This window comes from Fusarium graminearum, chromosome 1, assembly GCF_000240135.3.
Source record: "Fusarium graminearum PH-1 chromosome 1, whole genome shotgun sequence".
Classification (NCBI taxonomy): domain Eukaryota; kingdom Fungi; phylum Ascomycota; class Sordariomycetes; order Hypocreales; family Nectriaceae; genus Fusarium; species Fusarium graminearum.
In genome coordinates this window covers 5,739,460-5,755,183 of record NC_026474.1, presented here as the reverse complement: position 1 = coordinate 5,755,183, position 15,724 = coordinate 5,739,460, and the positions used below count along the sequence as shown (strand labels likewise).

Below are 15,724 nucleotides of genomic sequence, written 5' to 3'. Positions count from 1 at the left end.
GACGTGTATTCAGTCATCCATACTGATATTGGTGTTGCTTGTTGTTGGTCATTTTTACGTTGCCCAGACCTCAGGGTATCAGAAGCATCGGCTGCTGAGCACATAAGGGACGAAATTAGTAGTTCAGCTCATGAAATTAAGACCATAGTCTTTAGGCTCTTTATTTTTGTACCCTAAGCTTAGCCGGTCAACCTTTCTGCTACCCAGTAGCCGGAGTAGTGATTACAACCAAACAACTGATACGAAGGAGCCAACTACTGACCGATAGCTTGCCGCGTAGTACCGTACGGGTTAGTTGAAAGATCAAGAAGCTACGTATTGTTATCTCGAATCACACAATCCTAATTAGTAGTGACGTATTCACGGCAATGGATTACAATTCGAGGCGATAAATGCCGAGGTGGTAGTGAAGGAAAAGGAGCAAGCCACATACGCAAAGACATAATATTTCCAATCTTTTCATTGGAATACATTTCTTTTCCCAGCCTTAGCATTGGCGAGAAGGATCAGATTGTCCGAAAATCGAATGATATATCCTCATTTGAACACTTGGAAGCTCCTTATCCCCGCTTACCTCGATAACATCAGTCCATGCAACAGTCATAGCAGATGGCTGGAGAGATGATCTTCAAAACTATCTAACTCGTCTCATATCTGACATGCATCTCTAAATACACGCCAAAACTATCTCAATGCCGGCCGGGGAATTTCTCCCGCCCTGATTTTGATCCTTCAATCCTTGACTAGGATAGGAAGCTAGTAATTGATCCCGAGACAAGGAACATGATCCCGCTTGCATGTGGGTAGGGGGTGGTTCCAACGGTGCGGAGCCTTTGCAACATACCCTTGTAACCTTCAAGAAGGATTTGAGCCTTGAGGGGGAAATACATCATCAGGATGAAAGGGGAAATGGGTGCAGGAATTACAAGAGGATTCCTAATCTGTTGGTCTACGAAAATACTGGAAAGACTTGTCGACAAACAGGGCACTCACGGAACTGGCCGGAAACAGAGTGCATAAATACAGACTAAACGAGCCGAAAGAGTAGCATATACTCAACAACAACAATCTCAAGCTGTCTCGGCAGCAATGACACTTTCCTATCACACCATGGAACTACCGAGCTTCTCCCTCAAGTTCGATCATGAGAAGCTCTTGCCCCTTGCTATTATCAGCACAGGCCTTGTAAGTTCAATCTGATTATGGGTAGTTGAGTCAACTACTAACAGTAGCAAAGCTGGTCACATCTCTTGTGGCCATATCCATCTACCGCATTTGGTTCCATCCTCTCGCCATCTTCCCCGGTCCCAAATGGCTCGCCATATCCAACGTCCCTGAGCGATACATGAGTAACATCTCAGGTACATGGATTTGGAGAGTCTCGAGTTTACATCGCAAGTATGGCCCTATTGTTCGCATTGGTCCAAACCGTCTTGCCGTTGATGGAAGTATTGGATGGTTCCAAGTCTATGCAATGAGAGGCAAGGAAGATGAGTTCCCCAAGTATCCTGAGTACATTTTCCCTGGCGATGGCTTGAGTATCCTTGGTGCCAACCAGGTCAACCATCGACGCCACAGGCGCCAGTTTTGGTCTGCATTCAACGATCAAGCCCTTGTTGAGCAGGAAATCGTTATCCAGCCTTACACCGACATGCTTCTCCAGCGTCTCAGTGAGCAAGCCAAGATCGGAAAGCCCATCAACATCGTTGACTGGATCAACTTTCTCCTCTTTGACATTGCAGGCGAGCTGGTCTTTTCCTCGCCCTTTGATTGCCTCGACAAGCAGGAATACCACCCATGGGTAGCCAACTTCTTCAGAGCTGTCAAGGGTAATGCCGTGAATCGCTTCGTCACGCACTACCCCATCACCAAACCCATTGTCAACTTTCTCTTCACTGGCAAGGAGCAGATCCAGCGTGAGGCTGATCAGCGAAACATGACGTTCCATCACGCCATGCAGCGCATGAAGCTTGGGGAGCAGCCAACCCCAGGTCGTCGTGATTTTATGAGCTTCTTGATGCGGCGCAACCGTGATGGCGGTGGTCTCTCAGACACTGAGATCCTTGTCGACTGTCCCGTTCTGATTGGAGCGTCGAGTGAGACCACCACCACTGCTCTGTCAGGCTTCTTCTTCTATCTTGGTATCTCCCCACAGGCTTACAAGAGACTTGTGGAAGAGGTGCGATCTTCATTCAGAAGTGAGAGTGAGATCAACATGAAGACTACGAAGCAGCTTGAGTACCTCAACGCCACCGTTGACGAAGCATTGAGAGTTTATCCCCCTGCTGCCGAGTCGCCCCCCAGAATTAGCCCCGGCGCCGAGATTGATGGCAAATATCTTCCCAAAGGAGTGAGTCGTCTTACAATTACCTCAACCATAACGCAATTGCTAACCACTACAGGTCGTTGTTTCGGTCTACCAATGGGGAACCTTCCACAACCCCGACAACTTTGCCGACCCGGATGAGTTTATCCCGGAGCGATGGCTCCAGCCCTCTCACCCTCTGCATAACCCCAAGTATGACAACGATAATCGCTCAGTATACCGCCCGTTTGGGTTTGGCATGAGAGATTGTCTTGGCAAGAACTTGGCTCATGCAGAAATCCGGGTCGTTGTCAGTCGTATCCTGTACAGATTCGACTATGAGTTGGCACCAAACCAGGAGAATTGGCATGCCAATCAGAAATGTTTCATGGCTTGGGATAAGACGCCGCTTATCTTGACTTTGAAGCCAAGAGACTTTGCACCTTGAGAGGATGATGGAACAAATGAATGACGTGTCGATAAAACCCTTCGTTTAGATAGAGATTAAATGCAATATTTGTCCAATAACAACGTCTTTCACTTCTCACCAGGCATTTGCATTAAAGAGCTCTTTAATATTGTTTTTCGGACAGGGTGGCAAACGCTACACCTATGCCTCATTATCTTGTCGGCTTGATCACACAATGGGGAAACACAACTTCACCTCAGTTATTTTCAGATCAGCCAGTCAGAGCCTTTCTCACATGGAATTTATCCGGTTCTACTGCACTTGGTGCACCAGGCGCGCTGAAATAGGTTCTTCAGGACGATGCTTCTGCTCAAAGAGTCCACCAATTGATGTTCAGATTTCCGCTATACGTTCTCTTTCACTTCTTTCACGCTGTTCATCAATCAGTAGTTCACTACTGCAGAACTATTGTAATTCAGTCGCATGTATCTCATAGACATGGCTATCAGTGAATGTGATTTCTCTATTCAAATGAAGGACTATCCGAAGCCTCCAATACTACTAACTTATTGCTAACCCATCCGCCCAAGAGCATATTTCCTCCAATATTCCTGTCATGCCTCACCAAGCATGACATGAAACCTTTCTACTTGACAGTGACGCGAACACCCTTGGAATCCAACCGAGGCAGCGGCATCAGGTAGTCATGAATGGCATCCACGTCAGACCTGTCCGATTCGAACAGCTCAAATTTGGGTCCAGTTGGTCCGAACAATGCCGCAAGAACGAAATGGAGATCGGCGAGAGCCAAGCTGATAGAGAAAAAAATTGTTAGTGTCTGTTATTTACAAGAAATGATGATAAGACATACCTAGATCCGGGGCATCGGCGCGAACCGCGCGAAAAGGGCACAAAACTACGCTTCATCGCGGGTGTGACATTTCCAAGCCATCGTTCGGGCTTGTACTCAAATGGCTCGGGGAACGCATTAGGATCAGTGTGAAGATAATAAGCGTTCATGCCAACAGGAGTCTGGGGCACAAAAGAGTTAGCGTGTGGACTACACAGAAATGAGGCTGATTCTTGACTTACCCCAGGAGGGATCACCCAATCTTTGAACTGCAGAGCTACATCGGGAGAAGTGCGAGGAAGTCGACGCATGGATCCGTACGCCATTCTGGAAGATTGTGTCAGCACGCTAATTGGTTCTGTCAAGCAGCCCTGGCTCAGCGACAGGGGTTCTGCTGGAGGAGGGGTGGTGAAAAGAAAAGTACGTACCTCAAACTCTCTTGGATCACAGCTCCCAAATAAGGCAGCTTCTCAAGCTCGGTCAAAGAAGGCTTCTTCTTGGGGTACTCGGCCATGATGTCCTTGAGCTCGTCGCGAAGACGTTGGCCCTTCTCAGGCATGCTGAGCATCCAGAAGCAAGTCATGGTCGCAGTACGCGCAGTAGTTGTAGTGCCACCGCCAAGTAGAACCATTGCCTCCTTCTGGAGTCTCTCGGTGCTCAGGTCTTCCGGTGCGAGACCACTCTCGTGGACAAGGAAGCGGAAGAGGGTGGGCTTGCCGCCGACAGTAGTGATACCTTTGCGATCATTCTCCACTTTCTCGTGCTTGGCTTGCTCAATCTGACGACCAGCTTGCTGTGAAACAATCAGCATATGGCAGACATACAAATGAAGCGAAAAATGACTTACAACACGGAAGGTCTGGAAGTGGGCAGCTGAGGGCGCGAGCCACATGATGACACTCTCGGGGATGAACTTCAGTACGCTGGAAAAGGTCAGTAATAATCTCGATGGGTCGGCTATGTAAACTTACTGGACAAGCCAAGGGATCATTCCCATAAGAGGTACGGACAAGGAGACATTGCGAAGCATCTCAAACCTATATGCTCATAATTAGTCAAAGTCTACTAGCCAAGGATGTTTTATGTACCACTCAGAAGAAAAGTCATCGCTGTTGAGTAGTGATTCAGGCTTCTCAATGCAAATATGCTGCATGACATCGCCAGTGAAGGCCTCAAAGGCATAGTCAAGACGGGCAACAACACCAGTACCAGACAGCTCGTGGAACTTGTGGAACAATTTCTCAACACGTTCACCGATAAGATTCTCGAGCTTCAAGACACCATTGCGAGAGAAGTAAGGCTCGATGGGTTTTCTTCTCTTGCGGTGGAGGTCATGGTCCTGAGAGGCGAAGAAGGTGTCTGTCAAGTTGGTTAGATGCTTCAGTGTGAAAGCATGGGGTTGACAAACCTTCAATACCAAGTCCGCCACCAAAGGAATGGCCGAAGGACTCAGTACGTCGAACATTACCGTTGACATAGACAGTGTCGTAATAGTCAGGGTCGTTGATCGAAAGTTCATCAGGCGTGACACGAACAAGCGGTCCGTAGACCTCGTGCATACGCTGAATCACTTTGTAGTACTGCCCTTTCTTCCAAAAGTCATAGTAAGACTCATAAAGATGCGTCGCAGCAGCGAGCTTGGGACCAGGGAACTTGGAAAGGGGAGAAAAGTAGATACGATAGATGACAATGCAAGTAAATCGTAGAACAACAAAGACAACACTGGCTAGAGCAAAGAGCTTCCAGTCTGCAGTGGCTGGCAGGTCTTTCTCGAACCAGTCATTGATGTTGATGTTGAGGCTGTCCATCTTGAGCCTTTCCATTTTTTGTCTCAATAAAGAATAGCAGGCAATAAAGGGAAGATTGGAGTGAAAGAGTAAAAGAAAGAGAATATTCGTACACAATAATTGAAGAACTTGGCTATGAAGACATGTCTGTAATACCTGTGATTCTAGTCGCCATTATCACATCGTTCCCTTTTCATGACTTTACAGATAATCTGCCTGCTTGATTTGCCGAGAAGGAATACAGGCAACTTCGCCACCTCCTCAATAATTCACTCTCCTTTCGTCACTACCTGCCTCACTGTTGCGCAATCTCACTCCCTCTTGGATGTCCCCGAGATAGACTTGGCTCTCACAAGGGATGTGGGCCACTGCCGGTCTGAAGGATTCTGCCGGATTACGTCTCCGGTCAACCAATTGCAATCAACACGCCCTCTGCTTACTTCCTGATCTTCAGAAATATTTGATCTCTGATGGATGAAATCCTGAGTGGGGGAAAGCTGACGGCAGAAGGTTGAGACTGAGATAGATCAGCAATTGTGTCTGAAGTGTGGAGTCTTGTGTCATTGCGATTCCTTCTCCTCGACGAAGCGAAACAAACTTCGCGATCGTTTGGTGAAAATCATGGCACAAGGAAAATATCGAACGTTATTTGCTCATGGACTGGGGTAGTCGACATGAAGCTTAACTGGATTGTCATCTAGCGTAACGGTAAGGCTGGTCCTGCTTGGTTGAGGCTCAGTTGTAGGGATGAGGGTGTGTCATGTTAAGATTTGCATGCGAAATCCTTCTTTGCCATCCTTGTCTTCACAGTTACGAATTACGAAAAAGGGAGAGACGTCTGTATAATAACACACACGCCAGTAAGCCAGCCACCCGTTCGGACCGTACCGTAGTATGAGGAGTGGATCTTGAAGGAAGAGGATGCAGGTAAGCTTGCATGGTTGAATTTGTATGATCGACGTACACGCCCTGTTCCACCATTCCTTACAGCCAAGCTTTTCAGTCAGTTCAGTACCTTGTTCACGGTATGCAGGGGTAATAACCATGGAAAAGGATCACGATAAAACAAGATCACGTTGGTTCTTGACTCGGAAGTTAACAACCGTGGTGCCGTTGCAGCGATGCTACCTTTGTTATCTAATCGCCGATTACTCTTATCTACTCCGTACTAACTAGGATGATACCTGAAGAATATCCGACATGGAGATCCTTCCAACCTGGTTGTCCAATCGCCATTGACCATTCGCGAGATAAGTTCCACTTCCAGTCATCTTCGCGTCTGTAATGAGAACAGTCTACTCGTGTCGTTTGGCGAAGAACTTTGAGAAAAGTTGGCTTCGTGCAGTATTAGCCTAGGTATTGTTTCTATTGAAGGCGATGGAAGTGTAAAAATTCTCATCAGTTACTTGCGTAAAACCTGATGACGATTATTGTTGACCACGTTTGCTCCATGGTATTTACTATGGGGTACGTTCTTACGACTGAAGGGTGTTTGTTACTACAAATTTACAAAGATAGCTTGCGAAATACCATGTCCGGCCTTGTGAGCTCATAGTATGTCGATGGTGTCCTATTACAAACCAGTAGTATAGGGTAAATCAAGTTGAACTTCGACAGAATCTCTTGATGACGCGATGTTGTGCAGATTACAACTAAAATATCCACAAGAGTTAAGTTCTCATAAGTTGCTTTTCAAAATCTAACACACATGTTAATTCGTGAAGTGACTCATTTGCTCAGTGTACATCAAGCTATTGCGTTGACTCCTGCCGAAATCCATCAATAGGTTTATGTTGGACATTTTCCTCAGATGTTGATGTTTTGGGCCTGTACGTGTATGTCCAAATATTATGATATTTAATAAAATATTTCATTCTGCTAAATTCCAAACTGAGTTCTCGTTTATGCTAATTCAATCTAATCTATACGCAGCATCTCCAGAATAAGCTCAAGCTGATGATTCTCCGCCCCAAAGACACCAGCCAACCTTTCCAGCTCAGCCTCCATCTCACCATAAAGTGAGTGCAGCACCTTCTCCGTGCCCGAAATTCCACCAGCCTCCTCAATGAGATTCAGTGCTAGCACCTTCTGTTCAAAGGTGAGGCCGCCGTTGACACAGCGCTGCATCATGAGGCCGCGCAGTTGAGCTACGGCTTTGGGGGCCTTGTTGTTCTCGTTGAAGGCAATGATGAGAGGGAGTGAGAACTTGCCCTCGTCAAGGTCTTCACAGAAACCCTTTTGTTCGGTGTACTGTGAATGGTTAGTGATATGCATGAGTAGAAATGAATAAGAAGACCTACGTCTGCGAGCTTGAGGTTGGCGTAATCGTCTCGGATCTGGAAGTAGCGACCAAAAAGCTGGCACAGACGGCTAAAGTCAACATCTACCTCAGTAGTGGACTCAGCAGCCATGAGACGAGTGAGAAGACGGAATAACCCGCCAGTTTCTGTCAAAGTCAGTATACTGTAGAAAAACTCAGGATGTTGCGATACATACTTCCGTCAACCATTCGCAAATACTCCTCCAAAGGTGGGCAAATCATGTTAGAGGTCCACTGGAGCTCGTAAGCCTGACCGATGAAAAGTTGTCGAATCTCATCTGTGCAATCCCTGTTAGTTCATGTTCATCCGAAATACGTGAAGCCATGACTTACCAACAAAGATGTTCAAAGCCTTAGGGCTTCTAAGCTGGCTAATCAGGCTAACAGACTGAATGTACTGAAATGTTGCAGAGTTGATGGTCTGTGCCTCACCAAAAACAGCGTGGGCCGAAGGCTTGCCACGTCGCAGTTGTGAATGGTCCTCGATATCATCAAGCCTAAGAAAATGTTAACAGACACTCCGTCATAGGCAAGAGTCTTCTTACATAAGTGATGATCCATGAAGGCTTTCAGTGATGGCCTTGATGGTGTTTGCATTCTCAATAGGAACCTTGAGCCAGAAGTTAAGAGCGTCAATGGTCTTGTTTCTAACTCCCTTTGAGGGAAGAGAACACAGATATCGGTATGGTTCCATGACGACCTGCATCCAATCAGTAATTGTCGATGACAAAAATAGTATGCTCAACTTACATCGTCTTCCATAGGAGGCAACTCTTGCAGCATGATATCGGACAGGGTCTTCTTGTGGTCAGCCCCACTATCAACCTTCTTATGTGCCGTCCAGTCGATGTCATCAGCTGAAGTAGCTCGCTTGGTTGAGGCATGTCTCTCAATAGAAGGACGCACGTCAACTTCATTGGAGACTCCATTGATGTGATTGTTGCCATTGTATTGTCCACTGCCATTCACCAAAGGACGAACAGCAAAGCTCTCCTTCCTGGGACTATCGGGAGTAGGCAGTCTGTGGATCTCAGGACGAGTAGACTCCATCATGGCCTCCTTGGCAGCCTGAACAGGATCATATGTGGAAGTAAGCTCATCCTTGGTCTGCTTGAGTCTGGCCTGCTGTCTTTCGTTGTAAGGCGCTGTCATGTCATATCTTCGGCACTGAGTGCTCCAGATCGCATTTCCACTGACACCAAACAGCATATGGTAGAGGTAGTCTTTGAGATCTTGTGAAACATCTTTTCGCTCTCGTGTCTCTTTTGTGACTTGGAGACACTTGGCTACTTCGATCTTGTTTCGCGCTCTGCAGAGACGCTCAGCTTCTTCAATGGAGCAGTTGTGCTCTCTCATCAGAACAACGAGAGCGTTGACAAAATCTCCGGGCTTGCCGGATTTCTCAGCTGCCTCTGCTTCTTTGCCATATGACCAGATGTCGTTTGTCAAAGTCACGGACATGATGGCTGGAAGAGCGAGTTGATGGCATAGCTCAATCTCATGTTCAGGAATGGTGATGGCGCATCCGAAGATGATAAGAGCGTGCCAGAACCTGTGAATTGTCAGTGATGGATGAAGCTGAGAGTTAAAGTAACGTACATGTAACCGACATCTGTAGCTCTGTAGTGAAGATACTCATCAAGTGACTTGAAGTTTGTATCGTGGGCGCATCCTGCACCTGTGTTGATAAAGGTGGCCCAAGCGTTCATAGCGGCCACAGCTCTATCACGGTCAATGGCCACCATGGACTTGAAGATCCAAGCCTGGAGATGACGCTTTCCGGACTCACGGCTCTGGATGTCACCTTCTCTAACACCTTGTTGAAGGGCATCAAGGAACTCATCGTTCTCAGCGGCAACCTTTGACTGTTAGCATGCATCAACGGGGTGCAAAGTAAAAGTAAAGAGTCTTACCGTCTCAGCTGACTCGACATCAGTAATATCTATACTGGTTAGCAATGACAGGTATTTAAGGTTCAAGTGTCAACTCACCATCGTGAAGGAAGGCAAACTCATTGGCATAAGACACAATCTCTAGTCTCTCAGGCAAGCACTCCGGCAGAGTAAGACAGATGAAGTTGTGTCTTGGCCCCAATGCACCCCGGAAGGGCAGCTTAGGACCAACATGCTTCTCCCAGTCATACTGAGCTTTGAAGATGGCAACCTCGTCCAAGTCTGCACCCTTGTGCATACGGACCGGAACACCATCACAGAGACCGTCAGTGTCATAGTCCGTAGGCTCGAACGAATAGCGGTATGTGAAGTCCATTGTGCTAAGGTCTCTATAGAGGAAACAATAGAATAATAAAAAACGGGGTGAGTAAGTTGGGAACGAATATTTCCGCTTCTCTTGAGTATATTGATCGTACGTTTTGGTTCTATTTTCTAGCTTTTATGTCGTTCAAACTCGCCATTTTCTCTTTTGAACTCTTGTATACAAGCATCTAAAACATGCCTAGAGACTTGCTACTTGCAATTCCGTCAGAGGGTGTATATGTAGCAGAGCGATCATGAGGGGTGAAGAATGGTGTAGGACGGTACCCGCCGACAAGGTTCAAGATCCTGAATCCCACGCGGCACGCCCACCAGCATCCAGCCCCTGTCAGATAATGGGAGTGTAAAAAAAGTCCGAATTTAGTGCTCGGCATCAAGCTTTTTGCTTGTAGCCTAATCAAGGCAAGGAAAAGCCTCATTGTGTGGTGGTGGTGGTGGTGGTGATGCCGTGTGGTTAATCAACTCATCCCTGTCTTCACAGGGGAACGGAGAGAGCTTATGCGCCGCCTAGGCATAGCAGTCCAGAAGGATGATGGGCACGGCACAGGAGGTTATTGTGAAATAAGAATATCCACTAACGAGTGTTCGCCGCTTATGATCGGCTACCAGATAGAGGTGCCGAGAATGGCTGAATCTCTTTGGAGTATCAGGACGGCCTTGTATCAGATCCTTTGATACCACCATAAAGCTTGGTTCGCCATTTGTCTGTCCGTAAAACTTCATCTCGCATTACTGGCTGTCCAATCATCTCCCTATCTTGGCATTCTCTGCCTCCTTCATAATCCATGCAATGGACTTCAGTTGATCTACGGTAGAATACTACGTGAGCGGGCGTTCCTCAATCCCAAATCCCACTATTTAAACCTTGGTAAAGTTATAAGATGTGAAGATGCATTTTCGTATGGCAAATCTCAACACCCTGGCCAAAACGCTTGACCCTGTCTTCAAGATCCTGCGATCCTCTCATCCTTGCACTCCACATTGACCCAGTTTGTGTTATCTTGAGATGCAGGTATTTTTGATACTAGTTTTGTTCGCTTCCAGGCTTATTTGCCAAGTTGCCGCTGACAAGCCTGCGCTTGGAGGATTGATCAACGAAATTAAGGCCTGCATTGCCATGTGCATGATGTTGGTGATTCGGAGGAGAAGGTCCTTCACGGTATTTGAAATATGACGTGCGAATGCAAAGACCGACTCGATCCTTTCGTCTTTGGAAGGAGTGATATGTAACTACAAGGAGTCAAACCCTCGTAGATGGTACGTAATCAGGAAGGGCTGTTATGGCCGCCTCCCACATGCCGGCTACTTTGCAGATTTAGGCAGAGATGTCCGGATGTAGAGATAATCGTATGACTCAAGATACTGACTTCATTTGGCCACATTGTATCCAAGAATCTGCTCTCGGTGGAGACATGACTCGATCCCGCTACTTCACAGAAACATGGAGCTGGATCCTATGGTAAAGTGAAAGTGGAGGTCCGCCGCTTGATCCTAAATGTATGGTTGGCTTGGCATTGGTGAAGCAAAGTGAGGGAAATATGTCTTCAAAGTTCTACATGAGGTATGCTTCTTTCCACGTGATGGAAGAGAAGAGTGACTATGATATTGTGACCAGTAGATGCTACAGCTTTTGTGATATCTGGACAGAACAACAGTTCTAATTAATGTTATTATTTATGTGAAAATACTTTGTAAATGATAGAAGCATTGGCAGTATCCTATGAAGCGGTTGACTCAAGGTAGATGATCATTGAGGCTGGTTTGTCAGCTTCGACACCCAGGATGTATAAATTCCACCTCACAGACCCTGTTACAACCACTGAGTCTCACAAATTCTTCCATTCCATCCAAACACTGCTACCATGACTGTCGACATCAAGCCATACACGATCAATGTTTCAGACTCAGAAATTGAGCTCTTGAAAACAAAACTTGAGCACGCAAGGTTTCCCTTTGAAGGCGAAGTCTCTGACGACTGGACCTACGGTGCTAGTCTCAGTGATGTGAAGCGTCTCGCTGTGTATTGGAAAGATGGATTCGACTGGAGAGCTCAAGAAGCCAAGCTGAACCAGTATCCGCAATTCACGACTAGTGTATCCGTGGATGGCTTTGGGGATCTTGATATTCATTTCTTGCATCAGAAGAGCAGCAAACCTGATAGCATTCCTCTGCTCTTCGTTCATGGCTGTAACAGTGATACTTCACTTTGAACGGGAACTTCGGCTGACATTCACTGCAGGGCCTGGGAGCTTTGTTGAAGTTCTGAAGATTCTTCCTCTTTTGACTGAACCCAAAGATAGACCTTCATTTCACATTGTTGCGCCTTCTTTGCCTAACCATGTCTTCTCGGATGGCGTATCAAAGAGCGGTTTTGGGATTCCTCGATACGCTGAAACTCTTCACAAACTCATGATCAAGCTTGGCTACGACAAATATGGTACTGTTCTCACAGTTTAGTCATGGACGCATCACTGACCCTGTCATAGTCACTCAAGGAGGCGATTGGGGTTACATCATCACCCGTCTCATCGGTTCTCAATACCCGGAGCACTGCCTTGCCTCGCATATGAGCATGATTCCAGCCGTCAGCCCTCCTAACCCCTTGAAGACCCCGTGGCAGTTCCTTCGCTTCTGGCTGTCTCCTTTCACTCCTCTGGAAAAGCAAGGCATTGAGCAAATGAAGCATTTCTACAACGAAGGTCTTGCTTACAACCTGATAATGAGTAGCAAGCCCTCTACTATAGGGTTCGGTCTTGCTGACTCACCTGTGGCCTTGCTCTCATGGACTTATGAGAAGCTCCATGACTGGACTGATGGCTACAAGTGGACAGACGATGAGATTCTGACATGGGTTTCTCTCTATCAGTTTTCCAAAGCCGGGCCGGCCGCAAGCTGCAGGATCTATTACGAGAGTAGACACGCGGATCAAGGTCTCACAAAGAAGATCAATGACTGGGTCCCCAACGTCCCACTTGGGTTATCGTACTTCCCCAAGGATATTGTCTTTGTCCCGAGGACGTGGGGAAGAACTTTGGGACCCATCGCTTTTGAGAGAATTCACACTAGTGGCGGACATTTTGCTTCGATCGAGAGACCTGAAGAGCTTGTCGAGGACTTGAGAGTGATGTTTAGTGAGAGTGGACTGGGCAAGCAGGTCGTTGAGAAACTCCGATAAAACTTGGCTAACCTGTAGTGTCTCAGTTCTGTCAGAGTTGCGATGAGGACACAGTCCAGGATACCGAACCATAGAGAGAACATAAGAGGCATAAATTGATTCATCTATTATTTAAACATTCTCCGTCTTTACAGATACCATGATATACGTCTCTGTGGTCATATCTCAATGAACCATGATCCCGATGCATGTTCATTGTACTTTTAGTCATCTTTGTCCACCACCAAACATTTATATCAACGAGCTGTTATGTAACAAAAGAAAGGCTACACAAAGTCAAAGACCCCATCCCCTGCATCAAAAAATTTGGCTGTGAGTGTATCTCTGTGATTAATTTGAGACATCCTTTAGAGATAGAAGTAGAAAAGGCTTCGGGAGACACATCCATAGCCTTGGACACTGATGAATGTCAAGATTCAATCGGTACATGTCAGTTACTAAGCTTCAGTCACAGGCTGTTACCAGCCAACAGATAAGTCACTTAACCGAGGTAGAGATAAGCACTCAGCGGTGGCTAGCCCACAGTTTAGCTGCTCCTTGACCTTGAGAACCCCTTTATTGAGCGACGAATCACATGAATCCCACGATTGAACTGAGAATATGGCAAGGATTGGATAGATGACAGTGTCCTCCATCATATGTCTGGGTTATTTTGAACGATCCAGCATATCATCCGAACGATAACCCTAATCCGGTATACAGGATGCAAAACAGGCTCTTGGGACCCAACCCAACTGATGGGGCCTCCCATCAAGTGACAACGATGAGATCCGAAAGTTCCGTAAATATCCTGTCATAATCGGCGGTTGCTCATGCAACATGTCTTGCCCACCCCCTCTTTACTGGGCCAATTTCTCTCTGACCCCTGAGCCAGCCCTGAGCTACATCAATAGCACTTGTGGTAACCTGGTACCAGTAATGACAAGGCAGATCATGCAGCCGTTTCATTCTGCTAGTACCGTGTCTATGCTTAATCCATTATTTTTTCGGTGTTCTGCACGATTGCCACTATTGGATCGATCATAGACATAGGGCTGAAGTAACCAACGGCCACAGCCCTGCGCAAAACTTCCAGTGTAATGCAGACGCTTGTATAGATGAATTCATACCATAGCTACCTAGTTTAGGAAAACTATCCTCTCTTGATAGTCCCCCCTTCTTCTCACTTACTTCTATGACTGTGTTTTGACACCATAGGTAGGAGCAGGTGAGTTTGGGAGAACTAAGTTTTCAGGTTACACAGCATGTGGCTGTGTTCAGTGTTGATTTGGCTCGCTGATGTGGCTCCCTCCCGTTTATGCATGTCTTCGGATTGAGTCAACGGTAAAGACGCTACCGGATTCTCAGCTGAAGTCTCTGTGAAGCTGTGTCAATACGAAGACTTGGCAAGCCACAATCTCACACCGGTTTCCAGTACCTACAAGATTCATATTTTGTTTTTGTAATTTGGTAGAGGAAACAACAAGTGGCGTAGCTACGGACAAGCATGAGGACAATTTAATGACCGACTTTTCATTATGCTTAAAGGTAATCTCAGCCCTTCGAGTAGAACGGAAAGTTTATTTTACAAGCAACAGCTATATCGAAGGACAGCGTTTGATGAACTATCTTTTCACTATAGTATATTAAGAATTATGTCTATCATTTCAATGCCATCTTTATCCATTGACCCCCTGTCGACGTGAAATCACCACAAAACTCCGACGACTACGACGACTCCGGCCCACTAAGAGGCCATTGACTGCCTGGATAAGTAGAACCTCTATGTGTCGAATTGTCCAAGCACCTACACGGTCAACATGCTCTCAAGCAAGGAACAGTCTTGCGTGGCCTCTTCCAACATGTGGGCTGTCAATAAATGACGTTGCTAAGACTAAACTCCTATTCTTAGATTAACGGTATAACTCCTTGATTCTACAAACTTCCTCGGACGATACGAGCGAAACCGACAGCAGGTTACACGGCTACATCCTCCCTAGCCTGACCAATCATTCAAAGCTCGAGGTCCAGTCTGAAGAAGAGCGAGGCTTTGCAAAGACACCGCGATCCTGGGCGTGCGAGCTACATTCGATGAAGAACCCACTTACCCGAACAAGAAAGAAGAAACAAAAAGGACAAACCAAGCTGACCGTGTGTTGGCATTACCGCCACTAGTTCTCTCCTCAAGACGGGTCGGAGGGGATTGTTCTCGCTGACGCAAATTGCCCGTGTCAGTGTCTCGTAACCAACCTTTGCATCGTGTCGATCTTCTTCAAGGATCAACAACAGCTTCGTTCAAGTCATGTTCAGCCACGCCATATAACTCCGTTGCGGCCTTGAGATGAGGGCGACAATGCAATTGTAATTTGTCCATATTGAGGTCCACCTTCTCTGTGATGCGCACGATACTGTTTTGTATAAAATTCGACACATTGTTTCTCACATCCAAAGAGTGCTACGAAATATGTCCTTTTACTCAAGAGGTCATCGCTAGGTAATTTTCAGATCTAGGGGCTCTCCTTTCCTAACCTTGCATGTACAATTTTTTGCATGCAGTGCAGGTACAACAGTTTCACTATCTTTCCGTAGATCCAATTACTTGCTTGGGCCTGTCGATCTTTCGTTT

At 46.5% G+C, this 15,724-nt stretch overlaps 4 protein-coding genes across 4 annotated transcripts; 2 read left to right on the top strand and 2 right to left on the bottom strand.

The window, feature by feature from the left end:
• Positions 1-1,110: 1,110 nt before the first annotated feature.
• On the top strand, positions 1,111-2,753 carry FGSG_01740 (uncharacterized protein; the record flags this gene model as incomplete). Its single annotated transcript, XM_011319273.1, has 3 exons — positions 1,111-1,185; positions 1,238-2,350; positions 2,403-2,753. 3 exons carry the CDS (start codon positions 1,111-1,113, stop codon positions 2,751-2,753), a joined length of 1,539 nt encoding a protein of 512 aa, XP_011317575.1.
• Positions 2,754-3,360: 607 nt separating this feature from the next.
• On the bottom strand, positions 3,361-5,387 carry FGSG_01739 (uncharacterized protein; the record flags this gene model as incomplete). Its single annotated transcript, XM_011319272.1, has 8 exons — positions 3,361-3,526; positions 3,586-3,746; positions 3,807-3,891; positions 3,993-4,357; positions 4,412-4,487; positions 4,536-4,601; positions 4,653-4,923; positions 4,973-5,387. The coding sequence occupies 8 exons, from the start codon at positions 5,385-5,387 to the stop codon at positions 3,361-3,363; spliced, it is 1,605 nt and encodes a 534-aa protein (XP_011317574.1).
• Positions 5,388-7,268: 1,881 nt separating this feature from the next.
• Positions 7,269-9,939, bottom strand: FGSG_01738 (uncharacterized protein; the record flags this gene model as incomplete). The annotated part of the gene is made up of 10 exons (XM_011319271.1): positions 7,269-7,601; positions 7,652-7,797; positions 7,848-7,949; positions 8,005-8,051; positions 8,217-8,371; positions 8,422-9,137; positions 9,271-9,291; positions 9,350-9,530; positions 9,585-9,613; positions 9,663-9,939. 10 exons carry the CDS (start codon positions 9,937-9,939, stop codon positions 7,269-7,271), a joined length of 2,007 nt encoding a protein of 668 aa, XP_011317573.1.
• Positions 9,940-11,806: 1,867 nt separating this feature from the next.
• On the top strand, positions 11,807-13,119 carry FGSG_01737 (uncharacterized protein; the record flags this gene model as incomplete). Its single annotated transcript, XM_011319270.1, has 3 exons — positions 11,807-12,131; positions 12,184-12,381; positions 12,431-13,119. 3 exons carry the CDS (start codon positions 11,807-11,809, stop codon positions 13,117-13,119), a joined length of 1,212 nt encoding a protein of 403 aa, XP_011317572.1.
• Between the last annotated feature and the right edge of the window lie 2,605 nt (positions 13,120-15,724).